At 41.8% G+C, this 19,177-nt stretch overlaps 2 protein-coding genes across 2 annotated transcripts in view; both read right to left on the bottom strand.

Annotated features, from left to right (window-relative positions):
* nlgn4xa (neuroligin 4 X-linked a) overlaps nucleotides 1–19,177 on the bottom strand; it is a 319,083-nt gene that overhangs the window by 163,849 nt on the left and 136,057 nt on the right. The window lies entirely within an intron of this gene.
* LOC119905482 lies at nucleotides 7,150–9,540 on the bottom strand. Its single transcript, XM_038722560.1, has 2 exons — nucleotides 9,030–9,540; nucleotides 7,150–7,857 (listed from the first exon to the last, which is right to left on the bottom strand). The coding sequence occupies exons 1-2, from the start codon at nucleotides 9,153–9,155 to the stop codon at nucleotides 7,249–7,251; spliced, it is 735 nt and encodes a 244-aa protein (XP_038578488.1). The 5' UTR covers nucleotides 9,156–9,540; the 3' UTR covers nucleotides 7,150–7,248.

Below are 19,177 nucleotides of genomic sequence, written 5' to 3'. Positions count from 1 at the left end.
TGTCCAGACGCACAAAAAAGCCTCTTGGAGCGATGCCCTAAAATCAACAGGAAGCGGCCATTTTGAATTTTACGTCAAATTTTGGATGATTTACACACTTCGTACTTTAACGAACTCCTCCTAGGGATTAGTCCGACCGACTTCAAATTTGCTGTGCCTTCTAAAGGCATTGAAGATGAAAAGTTGTGCTATTTGCGAGTTTTCGTCAATGGGTGTGTCCGTGGCGTGGCGTCAGAGATCAAGTCTTCGCCATGACACAGGAAGTTGTTGTAACTTCAGTGTACATGCTCACATCTGAACCAAACTTTACGTGCTTGATAACTCCCACCCCGTTATGGAGGACCGATCCTGACACAGTCAGAAATAAATACAGAAATAAATAAATGCTCAATAAATAAATAAGCATCCAATTAAATACACAAAAAAATAAAGTAAATAAATAAATGTAGGTAGTAATTAAATTATACAAGGAGACAAAATGTATATTTTAATTAGTGCCTTTACTATTCACCTTTGTTATAATTACCTATTTGTTTATTCAACTTTATTTATTACTAATTTTTTAATGTATTTATTATGTGTGTTTTAATATTTTGTCTGTTTATTCTTCCTTTGTATTTACCTTATTATTTTCACCCATGGTATTTATTCTGCCTGTCTTTTTTAAATTTTGTATGCATTTCTCTCTTATGCAAATGAGGAGGGGCTGTGTCTCAAGGGGTCATCTTTCTGCTTGGTGGACCAGTCAGACAGGAGAGCTCCTACTCTGCCTGCAGACACAACGATCTTGCCCCTCACACAGTCAGATGGCTTCCTTCAGTGCGCTGAGGTGTTTAACAACTCTGAAGACAATACTACCAGCAATGTCTTCCTTCTCTTTTCACGTAGACGTCCGACAGACAGTGCTTTCAGTTTGCTGCATGCATGGACACAGAACTGCGGTACAGCACACAGTAACGATGAAATGTGTGCTGTTCTCACTTCTTCCTCTGTATGTACACATAAACAACAAGGCAGGGAAATATAAAAGGAATTTATTTATTGTTTGGGTACATTGTTCAGTGTACATGCTCACATCTGAAACAAACTTTACGTGCTTGATAACTCTCCCACCCCGCAGACATCTACACACAACCGATTTATATTCATAGCGGCAAGTGCTATGTAGCTCCACATAGGGGACACAGGAAGTGACATATAACACCTTCATGCGGCGTCATAACCGCGTAGCAAATTCACAGCCGCACGGCAGAGCTCCAGAATATGCAACTCGGCCGGCTCACACGCGGACGCGCTTATAAGTGCGAGGGCCCGCCCAACGCTGCTTGCAGCTTTAATATTTTTTTTTTTTTTTTTTTTTCTGCAAAGTAGGCCAAATGACATGGCCTAAACATACTCGAAAACTCACCAAAATTTGCAAACATGTCAGAACCGGTGAAAAATTTCGTATTCTACAAGTTTCGCACATGGGCGTGGCAAAATGACTCGCTAGCGCCACCTAGAAAATTGGAAATGATTAGCCCCTCGTTCACGTTCAACCTACATGTACGAAATTTTCTGGGGACATGTATCGTATCAAGACGCACAAAAAAGCCTCAAGAACCCATAGCCTAAAGTCAACAGGAAGTCGGCCATTTTGAATTTTACGGCCATTTTGGATGATTTACACACTTCGTACTTTAACGAACTCCTCCTAGGGATTTAGTCGGATCGACGTCAAATTTCTGCTGTGCCTTCTAAAGGCATTGACGATGAAAAGTTGTGCTATTTGCGCGTTTTCGTCAATGGGCGTGTCCGTGGCGTCGATGATTCGCAATGAAACAGGAAGTTGTTGTAACTTCAGTGTACATGCTCACATCGGACCAAACTGTACATGTAGGATGAGAGTCCCGCCCTGAACACATGTACATGCCGACATTCACCCACAGTCATAGCGCCACCTGCTGGCAACAGAAAGTGACCTTTAACGAAGCAGCCCCCGCCGCACGTTTCACCTACGTGCACGAATTTTCTGTGGTACGTGTATCTTGTCCAGACGCACAAAAAAGTCTCTTGGAGCCATAGCCTAAACCCAACAGGAAGTCGGCCATTTTGAATTTTACGTCAAATTTTGGATGATTTACACACTTCGTACTTTAACGAACTCCTCCTAGGGATTTAGTCCGACCGACCTCAAATTTCTGCTGTGCCTTCTAAAGGCATTGAAGATGAAAAGTTGTGCTATTTGCAAGTTTTCGTCAATGGGCGTGTCCGTGGCGTGGCGTCAAAGATCAGCTCTTCGCCATGACACGGAAGTTGTCGTAACTTCAGTGTACATGCTCACATCTGGACCAAACTGTACATGTAGGATGAGAGTCCCGCCCTGAACACATGTACATGCTGACATTCACCCACAGTCATAGCGCCACCTGCTGGCAACAGGAAGTGACTTTAACGAAGCAGCCCCCGCCGCACGTTTCACCTACGTGCACGAATTTTCTGTGGTACGTGTATCTTGTCCAGACGCACAAAAAAGCCTCTTGGAGATGCCCTAAAATCAACAGGAAGTCGGCCATTTTGAATTTTACGTCAAATTTTGGATGATTTACACACTTCGTACTTTAACGAACTCCTCCTAGGGATTTAGTCCGACCGACCTCAAATTTCTGCTGTGCCTTCTAAAGGCATTGAAGATGAAAAGTTGTGCTATTTGCGAGTTTTCGTCAATGGGCGTGTCCGTGGCGTGGCGTCAAAGATCAGCTCTTCGCCATGACACGGAAGTTGTCGTAACTTCAGTGTACATGCTCACATCTGGACCAAACTGTACATGTAGGATGAGAGTCCCGCCCTGAACACATGTACATGCTGACATTCACCCACAGTCATAGCGCCACCTGCTGGCAACAGGAAGTGACTTTTAACGAAGCAGCCCCCGCCGCACGTTTCACCTACGTGCACGAATTTTCTGTGGTACGTGTATCTTGTCCAGACGCACAAAAAAGCCTCTTGGAGCGATGCCCTAAAATCAACAGGAAGTCGGCCATTTTGAATTTTACGTCAAATTTTGGATGATTTACACACTTCGTACTTTAACGAACTCCTCCTAGGGATTTAGTCCGACCGACCTCAAATTTCTGCTGTGCCTTCTAAAGGCATTGAAGATGAAAAGTTGTGCTATTTGCGAGTTTTCGTCAATGGGCGTGTCCGTGGCGTGGCGTCAAAGATCAGCTCTTCGCCATGACACGGAAGTTGTCGTAACTTCAGTGTACATGCTCACATCTGGACCAAACTGTACATGTAGGATGAGAGTCCCGCCCTGAACACATGTACATGCTGACATTCACCCACAGTCATAGCGCCACCTGCTGGCAACAGGAAGTGACTTTAACGAAGCAGCCCCCGCCGCACGTTTCACCTACGTGCACGAATTTTCTGTGGTACGTGTATCTTGTCCAGACGCACAAAAAAGCCTCTTGGAGCGATGCCCTAAAATCAACAGGAAGTCGGCCATTTTGAATTTTACGTCAAATTTTGGATGATTTACACACTTCGTACTTTAACGAACTCCTCCTAGGGATTTAGTCCGACCGACTTCAAATTTGTGCTGTGCCTTCTAAAGGCATTGAAGATGAAAAGTTGTGCTATTTGCGAGTTTTCGTCAATGGGTGTCCGTGGCGTGGCGTCAGAGATCAAGTCTTCGCCATGACACAGGAAGTTGTTGTAACTTCAGTGTACATGCTCACATCTTAACCAAACTTTACGTGCTTGATAACTCTCCCACCCCGTTATGGAGGACCGATCCTGACACAGCCAGAAATAAATACAGAAATAAATAAATGCTCAATAAATAAATAAGCATCCAATTAAATACACAAAAAAATAAAGTAAATAAATAAATGTAGGTAGTAATTAAATTATACAAGGAGACATAAATGTTTATATTTTAATTAGTGCCTTTACTTATTCACCTTTGTTATAATTACCTTATTTGTTTATTCAACTTTATTTATTACTAATTTTTTTAATGTATTTATTTATGTGTGTGTTTTAATATTTTTGTCTGTTTTATTCTTCCTTTGTATTTATTTACCTTATTTATTTTCACCCATGGTATTTATTTCTGCCTGTCTTTTTTAAATTTTTGTATGCATTTCTGCCTCATTATGCAAATGAGGAGGGGCTGTGTCTCAAGGGGTCATCTTCTCTGCTATTGGTGGACCAGTCAGACAGGAGAGCTCTACTCTGCCTGCAGACATCAACGATCTTGCACCCTCACACAGTCAGATGGCTTCCTTCAGTGCGCTGAGGTGTTTAACAACTCTGAAGACAATACTACCAGCAATGTCTTCCTTCTCTTTCACGTAGACGCTCCGACAGACAGTGCTTTCAGTTTGCTGCATGCATGGACACAGAACTGCGGTATAGGGAGAAGCACACGGTCAGCTGGCTGCAGCTAAATCTGGAGTGCACTCATATTCAATTCTGTATGGTAAATTCAGTTTTAACGGAGCAGAGCGAGCTGACAGGCAGAGTTAGAGACTTTTTCTGTCCGTTTCTCTCTTTACAAAGACGCATGTTGCAGTCAGAGTCTTCTCTGAAGAGGGCAATGAAGTCTCAGTAGTACCCGATGCGAGCACCACATACAACACAATTTATCAAATTACACAACGGATATACAGTATGAAAATAAGACTGATTGGATTATACTCACAGGAAGTATAAAACCTGTTACATGCGTAACACAGTAATGTCAGGGAAATTACTTTACTTAGAATCAAGTACTGCAGTTGTACATTTGAAATACCTTCCTAACTTTCTGATAGGAAGCCTTCTTGAGGTGGTATAAAACATTTCTTCTTATGAATATAAGAAGAAATGTTTTATACCATTATTTTATATTATTATTGGGTGATTTGAGTTGTGGACAACTATGACCACATGAATTAAAAAAATTAAACATTTCACTGCCCAAGTCAGCTATAACACAAGTCTTGTTCATTAGACTACATGCTGTACAGTATTTGTGGACAGATTTTGTCCCACGATTTATTATGCATTTCTTCTTCTTCGTTGCATGATTTAGAATAATAAGGTGAGAAATGGGTCTATTCTGAGTTCATCCTGCACTGCAGCAGCTAATAAAGTCCATTTAATCCCAAAAACGCTTTTCTTTTAGGCAGGCTGGAGCAGAAAACAACTCACCTTTCTCAAGTTGTACAGTAATGTCACATGTGTATGAAGGTGGATCAAACAAGCTAATCTTAAATGTCAAAGTAGAGAGGAGCCTAGTAGACCTATTTATTTTCATTCATTACACAATATGAATAAGCTATGCAGACAGTTGTAGAGAAAGAACATCTTTTTCTTCTGTTCTCTACTTGTTATAGTTACACAGTATTAGGGGTGTGGGCTGTATTAAAAGTATCCACTGTTCTCCCATGCTCTAACACACAGTAACGATGATATGTGTGCTGTTCTCACATTCTTCCTCTGTATGTACACATAAACAACAAGGCAGGGAAATATAAAAGGAATTTATTTTATTGTTTGGGTACATTATTGTTCAGTGTACATGCTCACATCTGAAACAAACTTTACGTGCTTGATAACTCTCCCACCCCTCAGACATCTACACGTCAATACCGATTTATATTCATAGCGGCAAGTGCTATGTAGCTCCACATAGGGGACACAGGAAGTGACATATAGCACCTTCATGCGGCGTCGGAACCGCGTAGGAAATTCACAGCCACACCGGCAGAGCTCCAGAATGTGCAACTCGGCCAGCTCACACGCGGACGCGCTACAAGTGCGAGGGCCCGCCCAACGCTGCTTGCAGCTTTAATTTACTTTATTTTTTTGTGTATTTAATTGGATGCTTATTTATTTATTGAGCACTTATTTATTTCTGTATTTATTTCTGACTGTGTCAGGATCGGTCCTCCATAGCGGGGTGGGAGAGTTATCAAGCACGTAAAGTTTGGTGCAGATGTGAGCATGTACACTGAAGTTACAACAACTTCCTGTGTCATGGCGAAGACTTGATCTCTGACGCCACGCCACGGACACGCCCATTGACGAAAACTCGCAAATAGCACAACTTTTCATCTTCAATGCCTTTAGAAGGCACAGCACAAATTTGAAGTCGGTCGGACTAAATCCCTAGGAGGAGTTCGTTAAAGTACGAAGTGTGTAAATCATCCAAAATTTGACGTAAAATTCAAAATGGCCGACTTCCTGTTGATTTTAGGGCATCGCTCCAAGAGGCTTTTTTGTGCGTCTGGACAAGATACACGTACCAAAGAAAATTCGTGCACGTAGGTGAAACGTGCGGCGGGGGCTGCTTCGTTAAAAGTCACTTCCTGTTGCCAGCAGGTGGCGCTATGACTGTGGGTGAATGTCAGCATGTACATGTGTTCAGGGCGGGACTCTCATCCTAGATGTACAGTTTGGTCCAGATGTGAGCATGTACACTGAAGTTACGACAACTTCCTGTGTCATGGCGAAGAGTTGATCTTTGACGCCACGCCACGGACACGCCCATTGACGAAAACTCGCAAATAGCACAACTTTTCACCTTCAATGCCTTTAGAAGGGACAGCAGAAATTTGAGGTCGGTCGGACTAAATCCCTAGGAGGAGTTCGTTAAAGTACGAAGTGTGTAAATCATCCAAAATTTGACATAAAATTCAAAATGGCCGACTTCCTGTTGATTTTAGGGCATCGCTCCAAGAAGCTTTTTTGTGCGTCTGGACAAGATACACGTACCACAGAAAATTGCCATGGGCTTGTACAGTGCACATCTCAAAATACCTGCCTTCACTAAAGGGAAACAGCAACTGCACCCAAGTGAACTTGAGACTACGAGGGGACTAGCAGCTGTTCGGATTCATGTAGAACGTGTCATTGGTCTCGTGAGGAACAAGTACACAATCTTAGAAAGTACAATACCCATCTCTCTTTGCCAGACTACAACTCCAGGAGAGCTTACATCTCTTGACAAGATGGTCAGAGTCTGCTGTGCTTTGTGCAACACTTGCCCATCTGTAGTGCCTTCAGAATAGAAAATTTAAGTGTAACACAAAATATGAACTTTTTTTGTATTTTGTAACTTTATTTGCTATAAAACAAAACAGCTGGCAGTAAAATACATAGCTCTTAATCATCTTTACTATTTCATAACAATCAGTTCATAACAATGAATGTTATGTTGAAAGGATATTTAAGCAAATAAAAGATGAAACCGATTAATCAAAAACTAAAGCAATACTACACTTTTTTTCTGCACTCCACACATTTCCATGTCTTCGGTACCCTGCTCAATTTAAGGCAAGACCTGTGAAAGTGCTTCCGCCTACACTGTCCAGATGTGCAGGTGATGTCATCTGTGTCACAAGGTTTACCGCAGTAGCATCCCATTTCAGGTGGCTGTTCTGTGGTTGCCCTGTCTGTATGAGAATGCCGTGGTGCTGTATACCATTTCCCCAGCAGCTCTGGTAGTACTCCGGTTTTGATGAATTCAGCCACTTTGAGGTAGGCGTTAGGGAAGAAAACAGGATCATACTGGATCCGCTGGATGAAAAACTCCTGCGGTGTCCATACCATGAAATCGCAGTAACTCACAGTGGCCACATGCATTTGAACTTGCACTTGATACATGAACTTGTGGTCTGTCTTAAGTGACATTGTCCCATCCTCTCTGAGGCCTAAACAGAATGATGGGTGTTTGCAGCTTTCAGCGAGTGAGCAGTCCCTGCTGTTGAATGGGCATTTTATCTCCAGCACACCATCACCATGGCAAGTGCATGTTACTATGCCGTCAGGTGATGCTCCAATCCAGGGGAGGTCTGGGTGGATGATGAACCCTGATGCATGAACCTGGAGGTATATACAGTATAATGATAAACTGTGTACAGATATTGATAGGATGTAGATATTGGGCTGGGCAATAAAACAATAATGATAATTATCACACACTTTTTCTCAATAAATGTTTGATTTAATTCATTTGAATCACAAAGAAATTAGCACTTTTACTTACTTTGCATTAATATTTTTTAAGAAAAGGAACTAAAAAAGATTTTACTTTATTTTACTAAAACACATTTGTTGAAAAAAGATTGTATCATAATAATTTTGAATGTTCTGCCTCAGATTTGTGAAGTGATCCACGGTTTGTCATCAAGTGTTTGTCACATTCTGACCATAAAAATATAGTTTAGAACCACAATTAACCACCTGGTTTCTTCAACTTTCACTCTGGAGCAAAAATCTGCCTTTAAGCTTGAAAGAAATAATAATTTGACATGACATGACACATTATCATGAGAATAATCAATATTGAATGAAATGAAATGTGATAACATTTTTGTCTATATCGCCCAGCCCTATGAACATATCATTCATCTCTTAGTTGTTGATGGACCTGGAAGTCTTCGTGGTGATCTTGCATCATAGCGACATAGTTTGCCCTTGCTCTTCCCTCATTCACTTGACCCCATCTGACAAAAATTGAAATATAAACTGTTTATTAAATTGTATTGTATTTGTCTGAATGACATTTAATGCCTATCAACATTTACCTAAATGTGTTGCACTCTGACCACTCATAAATGCCTTTGCTTATAATTTGCTTGTAATCTGATTCTTCTCATTGACTTGAATAGCTAACCTGGTTACATCATGGCTACACAAATCCAACCTTCATGTTTAATTGTGCTTTACTCTACGCACCTTGTTGCCTCAGTGGAAAACTGAGAAGAGAGCGGATAGCAAATCCTTTTGATCAAGGATACGGGTTTGTTTGCTTTGGCTGCCTCGCAGAATACCGACGCTGTGACTCTTCAAACCATACCCTACTTTTACTCTGCTCCCTGGTCTCCTCCTCAACTACCAAACACTGGAAAAGTTAGTTTGTTCATTAGTTAGTTGACTTGTCATGAATTTCAACTTCACAGGCAGAAATAATTTTACTAGTGATTACTTTGATTTTCAACTGAAGAGATTGACAAATGGAAATATTAACACCAACCTGTTTTTATAATATTTACCTGTTGCTGTGTCAGATGTAGGTTATCAAAGACCTTGGAAGTCTCAACCAGTAGTGTGGGCAGGTCTACCTCTAGCCAGGTGCTTGAATATAAGGTTGACAAAGGAGTGGGCAAGTCCAGCTGCATCACCTTTGGCGTGTACCTACAGTGGTGGAAGATGTGCCCAGATATTTGACTTAAGCAAAAATATGCTGTGACGTGAAACTTCTGCAGTAAAATGTATACTTAGACCAAGGAATAAAAAGTATAAGCCTCAATATACTTCATTAAAGTATACATCATGTTATTGGATGTATTTAATTACATTTCACCACTGTGTACCTGTGGGAGTGGCCCTCAATGACAGAAAGGATGGCACTTTTCTTTGGCTTAGACTCTTGCTTCTCACTCTGATGAAGCATCTCAAAAAACATCCTGCACTCTTCATCTGATGGCCTAATATCAGGAAAACCAGGGCCTTGAACATGACGGGGCTCTCAGTTATGACAGAAATTGATGTTTTGGATCTCTGCATATTGGACATCTCTGACAGACGCCGTACTTGGCTGTGCCCATGCACAGGGCTTCTGGGTGCAAGCCTGCCCATCCCTGATATCAACAGCAGCCAACACACAATACAAGCAGAGCTGATGCATGTGTGCATACCTCTCCTAAACCTGCCTTACAGGTACAATGAGCCATTAAAACAGTCCCATCATCCTGTACTGTGATCCAGGGGTGTGTTGGGGTTACACTGAGGCTTTGTGAATGCTTCACCTGCAAATTTTAACGAGAAGTTAACAAACTACATGTTAGCTAGCTAGATTAAAACATGTAGTTTAAAATGGGGACATAATGTTATTCTAGACATCTAGCAAAAGTAAATTTACAGTAGTGGTTGATTTATGTTATGTTGCTATTTGCTTGAGTAACGTTAATGTTAATATCACTTGAATAAAACACTGCCACTTACCCTTCCTGTGATCAAGAACATTTTCTTCATCTCCAGATGATGAATTTTGGGATCATTAACCCATCCTGAGGTGAAGTAGCGGTAGGCTTCGGTGCTTTTAAACGCCTTGAGGGCTTCCCCGGTGTATGGAGATGGATTGTGGACGAGGTAAATGTAAATATCAGCAAACGTCAAATTTGGCAGGTTTTTGCTAGACTTTAGTGGAGTCAGCAGTTCACTGGACAGTAGATATGGATCGAAACCTAACGTATCAACCTTCTTCAAATACCGTTGCTTTTCGTCGGTGGTGAGGTGTGCTATTTTCGTGTGCGACATCATTCATTCTAACGAAAGAGGGGCTGCGCAGCGGTCCTAAAGATGGCGGCCACAACAAAAAAGTCACGTGACTGATATCCATGAATTAGCAAGTTATGGCATAAGAGAGTAAAGGCTTAATAGCCAATGGTAACTTATGGTGATCAACATCCTTTATCCATCGTGGTCAGTGATTTCTTTTTTTTTGTTGTTGTAAATAAATGTAATGTAATATTCACTCGTCTTTCAGCTCTGGTTTGGTCTTCACCAACTCTTGAAAACAATATCTGGCTCTTTAGCTGCTAAATTTTCACCAGCAGGTCACAAACTGCTGTTTGCTAATGAGGAGGTAGTGAACAGTTTAGTTGATGAAACAGCTACCTGCGGCTGGAAACCAGTGCTGAGACTGAACCTTTGCAGAGCTGTGTGGACCTGCAGAGATGGTCATAATTCTCTGTGAATATAGTACAAGTACCCTTGTTGAAAAGTTGAATTCGTAAGAAATAAAACGCACACTTCACCACTTCAACACACTAAGGGGTTTTCCTTCTGAAATTGTATGACCAGTAGCTCATGGCTAATGTCAGCTAATGTTAGCATTCATTTGTGAGTCAGTTTACTGTTTTGTCTCTTGCACTTTTGTAGCTGCACTACTATACTATACTAAGTTTTAACATTTACTATTTCCCATAATTGTTATTTTGCCATTGTCTAGTAGTTAGATAAACTTTTCATTAAAGGATTGGTTACATTTTCCCAGTACTTGCTGTTTTTAGTTTTATGGTGATTTATTTAGTTTTACTTTCACCACCATCACTCTCCTTCTAAAGCCCTCACTTGTTCTTGAAGATGTCTTTTTCTTTTATAATCCCTGAAGTTAGGGAGTGTGTAGGTTATTCTAGTTGCGGTGAACAGCATTTTGACAGCCCCTCTCAGAAACATGTGTCCTATTTGTGATTTCCCTCTCAGGGTCGCTGACTCCATACTAACCTTACTTTGCTATAAATTAATATCACAGGAAAATAACTTTTATTCAGCTTGTCTGTGTCAGTGTTAGTATAGAGTCTAATATTTTCCATCACACTGATGGGCCTTGGAAGGCTGAATGTGGAAACACAATGCTTACGGTGCTTGGATTAAATGATTATCAACAGTATTCAATTTCTTCTTTTTACAAAATCACTTTTACAAATCATACCATCAGTTTTGGGATTTAATCCAGGCAGCTGTTCATTTCTGATCATCAAAAGATAGATTCAGATGTTTAGTCTATCATGTATGCCACATATTCAACAAAAGAGTTATTGATGGCTGTAATCAACAAAAAGCAAGAAGTGAGTATTGGACTTGCACTCATCAGGTGGATACAAATCAACTCCAGATGAAAGCTAGTGTTGCTCTGTGTCTGCTGGGACACAAACACGAGAAATTGGCCAGTGCCATGGACCTCTGACAGATCCCAGTGCAGCATAATGAATCTCACAGTCACTCTGGCTCATATGACAGCTTCCTGAGGCCAGATGGCACTCATCCTGGCACCTCCAGCACCCCACTGTTGGAACTGAAATCTGTTCACACTGATGACCCACTGCAATTATGGTGGAGGCTGTAACCTGTGGGCCATCCTGCTGAAAAGAGGGAAACCTAGACTATGGCCCTGTTGATGTGTGATGCTATTTCACTATAAATGATATATGGTCTGTACTCTCATAGCTCCTTTTGAGTCTTCTGACCACTCAAAGTGCTTTTACACTACATGTCACATTCACTGCATTCACACAGTGATGGCAGAGTCTGCCATGCAAGGAACCATCTGCTCATGAGGAACAGAAACTAATACAATCGCACACAAAGACAACACAGCCATTAGGAGCAATAGTGGGGTTCAGTATCTTGCTCAAGGACGCTTTGACGCAGACTGGAGGGCTGGGGAGGCTGTTTTGTTGATACACCATGGATCTTGAGCACTTTCTCTGCTTTCCATTAGTGGAGAGAAAACCTTAACCACATGGAGGGAGCACCATGGCCTGTAGCAAACTCCTTAGTGTCAGTCCCAAATTTAAGATTCACCACTAGGGTGCAGCATGGCCAGCATAAACACAACTACAATTTGACTCTTTGGCTGTGTTCGAAAAGTCTTTTTTGCTTAGGAAGGTTCCTAACTGAGTGAAGTGAACCAGAAGTATTTCAGTGGCAGCCATGATAAGAGCTGTTCGAATTCTCAAAAGCTAAGGAAAGGTGCCTCAATGCTTCCTTTCATATCTCCTTCAGCATAGGGTACACCTGACCATCCTTTATAAAAGGAAAGGAGAGAATGCCGTCCCACAATTCCTTGCAGCGGCAACATTTAAAGCAGCGCACGTTCTCAAACTCAAACGATAAAATCCATCAGCCACATTTAGCAAGATCTTTGCAATACAGACGCACATTGTGATACTTTAATAAGACTCACAATTACCTTCTTTCTTTTGGTTTGTTAGGGCCCAAGCACGAACCGTGCGAGGTCCCTATTGAATTTGTAAAGATTATTTAGGGCCTGAGCACGAACCGTGCAAGGTCCCTATTGAATTTGTAAAGATTATATATATATATATATATATATATATATTTTTTTTTCTGCTCAATTTCGGGAGCCTAAACATACTCGAAAACTCACCAAACTTTGCACACATGTCAGAAGTGGTGAAAAATTAGGTATTTTATGGGTTTCGCGCATGGGCGTGGCAAAATGACTTGCTAGCGCCACCTAGAAAATTGGAAAAAATTTGCCCCTCGTTCACGTTCAACCTATGTATCATATCAAGACGCACAAAAAAGCCTCAAGAACCCATACCCTAAAGTCAACAGGAAGTCGGCCATTTTTGGATGATTTACACACTTCGTACATGCTCACATCTGGACCAAACTGTACATGTAGGATGAGAGTCCCGCCCTGAACAAATGTACATGCTGACATTCAACCACAGTCATAGCGCCACCTGCTGGCAACAGGAAGTGACCTTTAATGGAGCAGCCCCCACCGCACGTTTCACCTACGTGCACTAATTTTCTGTGGTACGTGTATCGCGCTACAAGTGCGAGGGCCCGCCCAACGCTGCTTGCAGCTTTAATTATGGCCCGAGCACGACCGTTCGAGGTCCCTATTGAATTTGTAAAGATTATATTTTTTTTTTTTCTTCTGCAAAGTAAGCTCCATTTTGGGGACCTAAACATACTCGAAAACTCACCAAACTTTGCACACATGTCAGAACTGGTGAAATATTTCGTATTTTATGGGTTTCGCGCATGGGCGTGGCAAAATGACTCGCTAGCGCCACCTAGAAAATTGGAAAAAATTAGCCCCTCGTTCACATTCAACATACATGCACGAAATTTTCAGTTGGCATGTATCATACCAAGACGCACAAAAAAGCCTCAAGAACCCATACCCTAAACTCAACAGGAAGTCGGCCATTTTGAATTTTACGGCCATTTTTGGATGATTTACACACTTCGTACTTTAACGAACTCCTCCTAGGGATTTAGTTGGATCGACGTCAAATTTCTGCTGTGCCTTCTAAAGGCATTGAAGATGAAAAGTTGTGCTATTTGCGAGTTTTCATCAATGGGCGTGTCCGTGGCGTCGATGATTCGCCATGACACAGGAAGTTGTTGTAACTTCAGTGTACATGCTCACATCTGAGCAAAACTTTACGTGCTTGATAACTGTCCGGCCCCAAACACATCTACACGCCAATATTCATTTCTAGTCATAGCGCCAAGTGCTATGTAGCTCCACAAAGGGGAAACAGGAAGTGACATATGACACCTTCATGCAGTGTCTGAAGCGCATAGCAAATTCACAGCCGCACCGGCAGAGCTCCAGAATATGCAACGCGGCCGGCTCACACCCGGACGTGCTACAAGTGCGAGGGCCCGCCCAACGCTGCTTGCAGCTTTAATTTATGTTTCTGGTTGTTGAAATAAGCAATTAAGTGTTTTCTACAATAAAAAAAAAAAATCACCGACTATGACGGATAAAGGAGGTTGATCACCATGTAAGTTACCATTGGCTATTAAGCCTTTTCTCTCTTATGCCATAACTTGCTAATATGCATATATCTTAAACTGTCAACAATAACTGAGATCCATGCGAGCTGTTACTGGTCTTGTAACGTGATCAAAGTAAGGATAATGTTGCAGCGTGTAGCCTCACGTTATGTACTGCAGCCCTCAGCAAATTAATTTTACTTCAGTCACAGATGCTGACACCCTTGCCTTAATAAAGGCAAAGATCAAGCTGGATAACCTCTACAGATGACAGATGATGACAGAGCGCTGCACAGCGCATATATTCTCTCAGCATCTCCTCTCGCCCCGTCGCTCCTTTTCTTTCTCTCTCTCTCTCTCTCTCTCTCTCTCTCTCTCTCTCTCTCTCGCTCTCTCTCTCTCTCTCTCTCGGTACAGTTAGGCTGTCATTCTGTGGGAAACACTGTATTTACATACAATTGGGATTCATGTTGATAAATACGCCTATGGGTGGGCAGGAGGGTGAGTGTGAGCAAGCATTCTCAATGTGACAACCCTTACCATTATTTAGTGACTGGTATCCTATCTGCCTTTTTGCTATCTTTTTTATTAAGTAATATATTCCACCGTGTTCTCCACCTTTAGATGGCCTGCATTACAACAACATGGGGAGCAGTGTCAAAGATGCGCTTTTTGTTGTCCATCTTCAGAACATTGTAGTTTCATCACTGCAGGTCACATCAGTAAAATCCGCCATCGCATAATTACGTCGCTTAGAAAAGAGCAGTCAGATTCTCTTAGACATGCCGTCCTCTTTTCCTAAATCCTACGGATTCTCCTTCACATCTTTCCTTGACCTCATGATGTTTTCTATCGAGGTCAAGGAAAGGAGGTTAGGAAAGGAAATTTTTTTGACTTGTCAACCGCAGCCTTTATGTTTAGGCAGAAGCAGGAGCAGACCCTGAGATGTCTCTCCTGTGTTAGCATCAGAAGCACAGTTTGAGAATCCACCTTTCCGCCTACCAATAAGTGTACCAGATGTTTATGGAGCAAGCATAGATGATCCTCTGACAGGAACCAGTTGTCTAAGCACACCAGAGCTGTGGACTAAAGACTTGGGTCCAACTAAAGTCACAAAACTTGAGTTACATGAGATTTGAATTGTTTTAACTAGAGACTTGAAATGAAAAACATTCTCAGGTCTCAAGTTTTGCAACATTAAAACCACAAAACAATAAAAAATGTAAATGACCGTGTAGTTTGGGATAAATTAATCTTTTTTGAAAAGCCCCGGATCTCAGAAGGATATTTAAAAATCAAACAACAAAAGGCAGAAAATTTATCTTTACTCGCTTAACTAACGTTACGTGCGCGGGAGGGAGGGAGCGAGCGAGAGAGAGAGATTATTGTTATTATTTATTCTCCTGCAAATTAGCGGAGAATAAGATGATCCAGCTGTAGCTCTGTGTCCTCTCTGCTCCACCTGAAGCGGCTGTGAGCTGCACTTTATCAGAGGCGCTGAAATTAACTTGTGTGGATTAGTGGTAAGGTTAATCACCTGATAAGGTGACATAGGAGGCATTATACATATTTCATTTCAAAATCTATGTTTTGTCCCCCCCTCTTTCCTAATGTAAATTTTTATTTTACATTGCCTTCCTGGCTTAGGCGATTTCGGAGCTGGCTCATATAGGAGGTGTTTACTAAGTGACCAGTCAATCACTCACACACTCCACATCAGTCCCGGACAAAATGTAGCCTATAGAAATGTTTAGGGAGAAAAAAAGGTTGCTCAAGGCCGGTGCAGTTTCTTCTTTTGTGCTGCTGTTACTTCTAGCTGAAGGCAGCAGTGATGATGTCTGCAGCAGGGGTGGGTACATCTAATGTAGGAATACTCTTAATTTTGCTACATTTTCCATTCATACCTTTTATAACTTCACCTGTCTGTAATCTGCATTTTGCTTCATTAACCGAAATGAGCTGTGATCCAGGCAGTTTTGCAGTAAAACGCTGGTCTGGTGTTTGTCACAGTCAAAGAGCTGGGCGGATGCAAATATTTAGAAAATCAGGCAAATATATTTTCAGTTTAAGGCTTTATTGTTCTACTAATACAACTGAAATCTAGTGAGCGCACACCATGGCACTGGTGACCGTGTTGCAGCCTGCATCACTCTTTAACAAGAGCTACTGCAAAGCAAGCGGTTTGGTTGGCTACATCTCCATAATAATAGGCACAGGCAACAAAAGTTGGCTGGGCAGCAAAACTGATATTTTAAAGTGACCTTTAAAATAGGTTGTAACTAAATCAAAATGATTTCATTTATTATTGATTACGTAAAAAGATGCCACATGCACATTTAAAGAGTTTACCTCAATCAGTCACCACTGCCTGTGTTAATTCAACAGTGATAATATTAAAGGTTGATCTACAGGAGAAACATATCTGAAAGCAACCCAGAATGCCTGAGAGCTGTTCTGCATTATATTCTGTTAGTTTTAGATTTTAAATTGTTTTATTATACCTTTATTGAATCAGAAAAACGTTTTTTTACAAGAGTGTCCTGGCCAATGCAGGCAGTAGTACAATTGTACATTTAAGATGGAAATAAATAATCAGTTACAAGGTCATAAAATATCAAAATGTTCTTAAATATTCACCACAATTCAGCAATACCTGAATTTTGTGTTTTGCTGTACATAAATAATTTCCACAATAAATTGATGCAGAAAAGGCAGAAATTGGTGCAGAAAGACTCTCATCATTCTCTATTTCAGAGCTGTTCATACTGCTCATAATGTATACTGTACGTACTGTATACCAAATCCACCTACTGCATGTACATAACACCTGCACATAATACTTTTTATTCATTTCATCCAGCATTCTCTGCAATATGCTCCATCACACTGTGTACATGAGTACATGTATGCATGTATGTGTATGTGCACCTGTATATCACATCCACCTCCGACATGTACATAATAATAACAATAATGGTAATTAAAGCTGCAAGCAGCGTTGGGCGGGCCCTCGCACTTGTAGCGCGGCCGAGTTGCACATTCTGGAGCTCTGCCGGTGCGGCTGTGAATTTGCTACGCGGTTCTGACGCCGCATGAAGGTGCTATATGTCACTTCCTGTGTCCCCTATGTGGAGCTACATAGCACTTGCCGCTATGAATATAAATCGGTATTGGCGTGTACATGTCTTCGGGGTGGGACAGTTATCAAGCACGTAAAGTTTGTTTCAGATGTGAGCATGTACACTGAAGTTACAACAACTTCCTGTGTCATGGCGAAGAGTTGATCTTTGACGCCACGCCACGGACACGCCCATTGACGGAAACTCGCAAATAGCACAACTTTTCATCTTCAATGCCTTTAGAAGGCACAGCACAAATTTGAGGTCGGTCGGACTAAATCCCTAGGAGGAGTTCGTTAAAGTACGAAGTGTGTAAATCATCCAAAATTTGACGTAAAATTCAAAATGGCCGACTTCCTGTTGGTTTTAGGGCATCGCTCCAAGAGGCTTTTTTGTGCGTCTGGACAAGATACACGTACCACTGAAAATTCGTGCACGTAGGTGAAACGTGCAGCGGGGGCTGCTTCGTTAAAAGTCACTTCCTGTTGCCAGCAGGTGGCGCTATGACTGTGGGTGAATGTCGGCATGTACATGTGTTCAGGGCGGGACTCTCATCCTACATGTACACTTTGGTCCAGATGTGAGCATATACACTGAAGTTACGACAACTTCCTGTGTCATGGCGAAGACTTGATCTTTGACGCCACGCCACGGACACGCCCATTGACGAAAACTTGCAAATAGCACAACTTTTCATCTTCAATGCCTTTAGAAGGCACAGCAGAAATTTGAAGTCGGTCGGACTAAATCCCTAGGAGGAGTTCGTTAAAGTACGAAGTGTGTAAATCATCCAAAATTTGACGTAAAATTCAAAATGGCCGACTTCCTGTTGGGTTTAGGCTATGGCTCTAAGAGACTTTTTTGTGCGTCTGGACAAGATACACGTACCACAGAAAATTCGTGCACGTAGGTGAAACGTGCAGCGGGGGCTGCTTCGTTAAATGTCACTTTCTGTTGCCAGCAGGTGGCGCTATGACTGTGGGTGAATGTCGGCATGTACATGTGTTCAGGGCGAGACTCTCATCCTACATGTACAGTTTGGTCCAGATGTGAGTATGTACACTGAAGTTACAACAACTTCCTGTTTCATGGCGAATCATCGACGCCACGGACACGCCCATTGACGAAAACTTGCAAATAGCACAACTTTTCATCATCAATGCCTTTAGAAGGCACAGCAGAAATTTGACGTCGATCCGACTAAATCCCTAGGAGGAGTTCGTTAAAGTACGAAGTGTGTAAATCATCCAAAAATGGCCGTAAACTTCAAAATGGCCGACTTCCTGTTTACTTTAGGCTATGGGTTCTTGAGGCTTTTTTGTGCGTCTTGATATGATACATGTCCCCAGAAAATTTCATACATGTAGGTTGAACGTGAATGAGGGGCTAATCTTTTCCAATTTTCTAGGTGGCGCTAGTGAGTCATTTTGCCACGCCCATGTGCGAAACTTGTAGAATACGAAATTTTTCACCGGTTCTGACATGTTTGGAAATTTTGGTGAGTTTTCGAGTATGTTTAGGCCATGTCAGTTGAGCCTACTTTGCAGAAAAAAGAAAAATTAAAGCTGCAAGCAGCGTTGGGCGGGCCCTCGCACTTGTAGCGCGTCCGCGCGTGAACCGGCCGAGTTGCATATTCTGGAGCTCAGCCGGTGCGGCTGTGAATTTGTTACGCGGTTCCGACGCCGCATGAAGGTGCTATATGTCACTTCCTGTGTCCCCTATGTGGAGCTACATAGCACTTGCCGCTATGAATA

This window comes from Micropterus salmoides, unplaced genomic scaffold, assembly GCF_014851395.1.
Source record: "Micropterus salmoides isolate LMB-PRFRI ecotype aquatic unplaced genomic scaffold, ASM1485139v1 Ms_hic_scaffold_1, whole genome shotgun sequence".
NCBI lineage: Eukaryota > Metazoa > Chordata > Actinopteri > Centrarchiformes > Centrarchidae > Micropterus > Micropterus salmoides.
This window is presented reverse-complemented; position numbering and strand designations above follow the sequence as displayed.

Excerpts from the sequence above, each read along its gene's own strand:
- LOC119905482 (XM_038722560.1), bottom strand. The coding sequence starts at position 9,155 with ATGCAGCTGGACTTGCCCACTCCTTTGTCAACCTTATATTCAAGCACC. Across the intron at positions 7,858-9,029 it reads TACATCTGACACAGCAACAG|GTTCATGCATCAGGGTTCAT; the intron begins GTAAATATTATA and ends ATATACCTCCAG.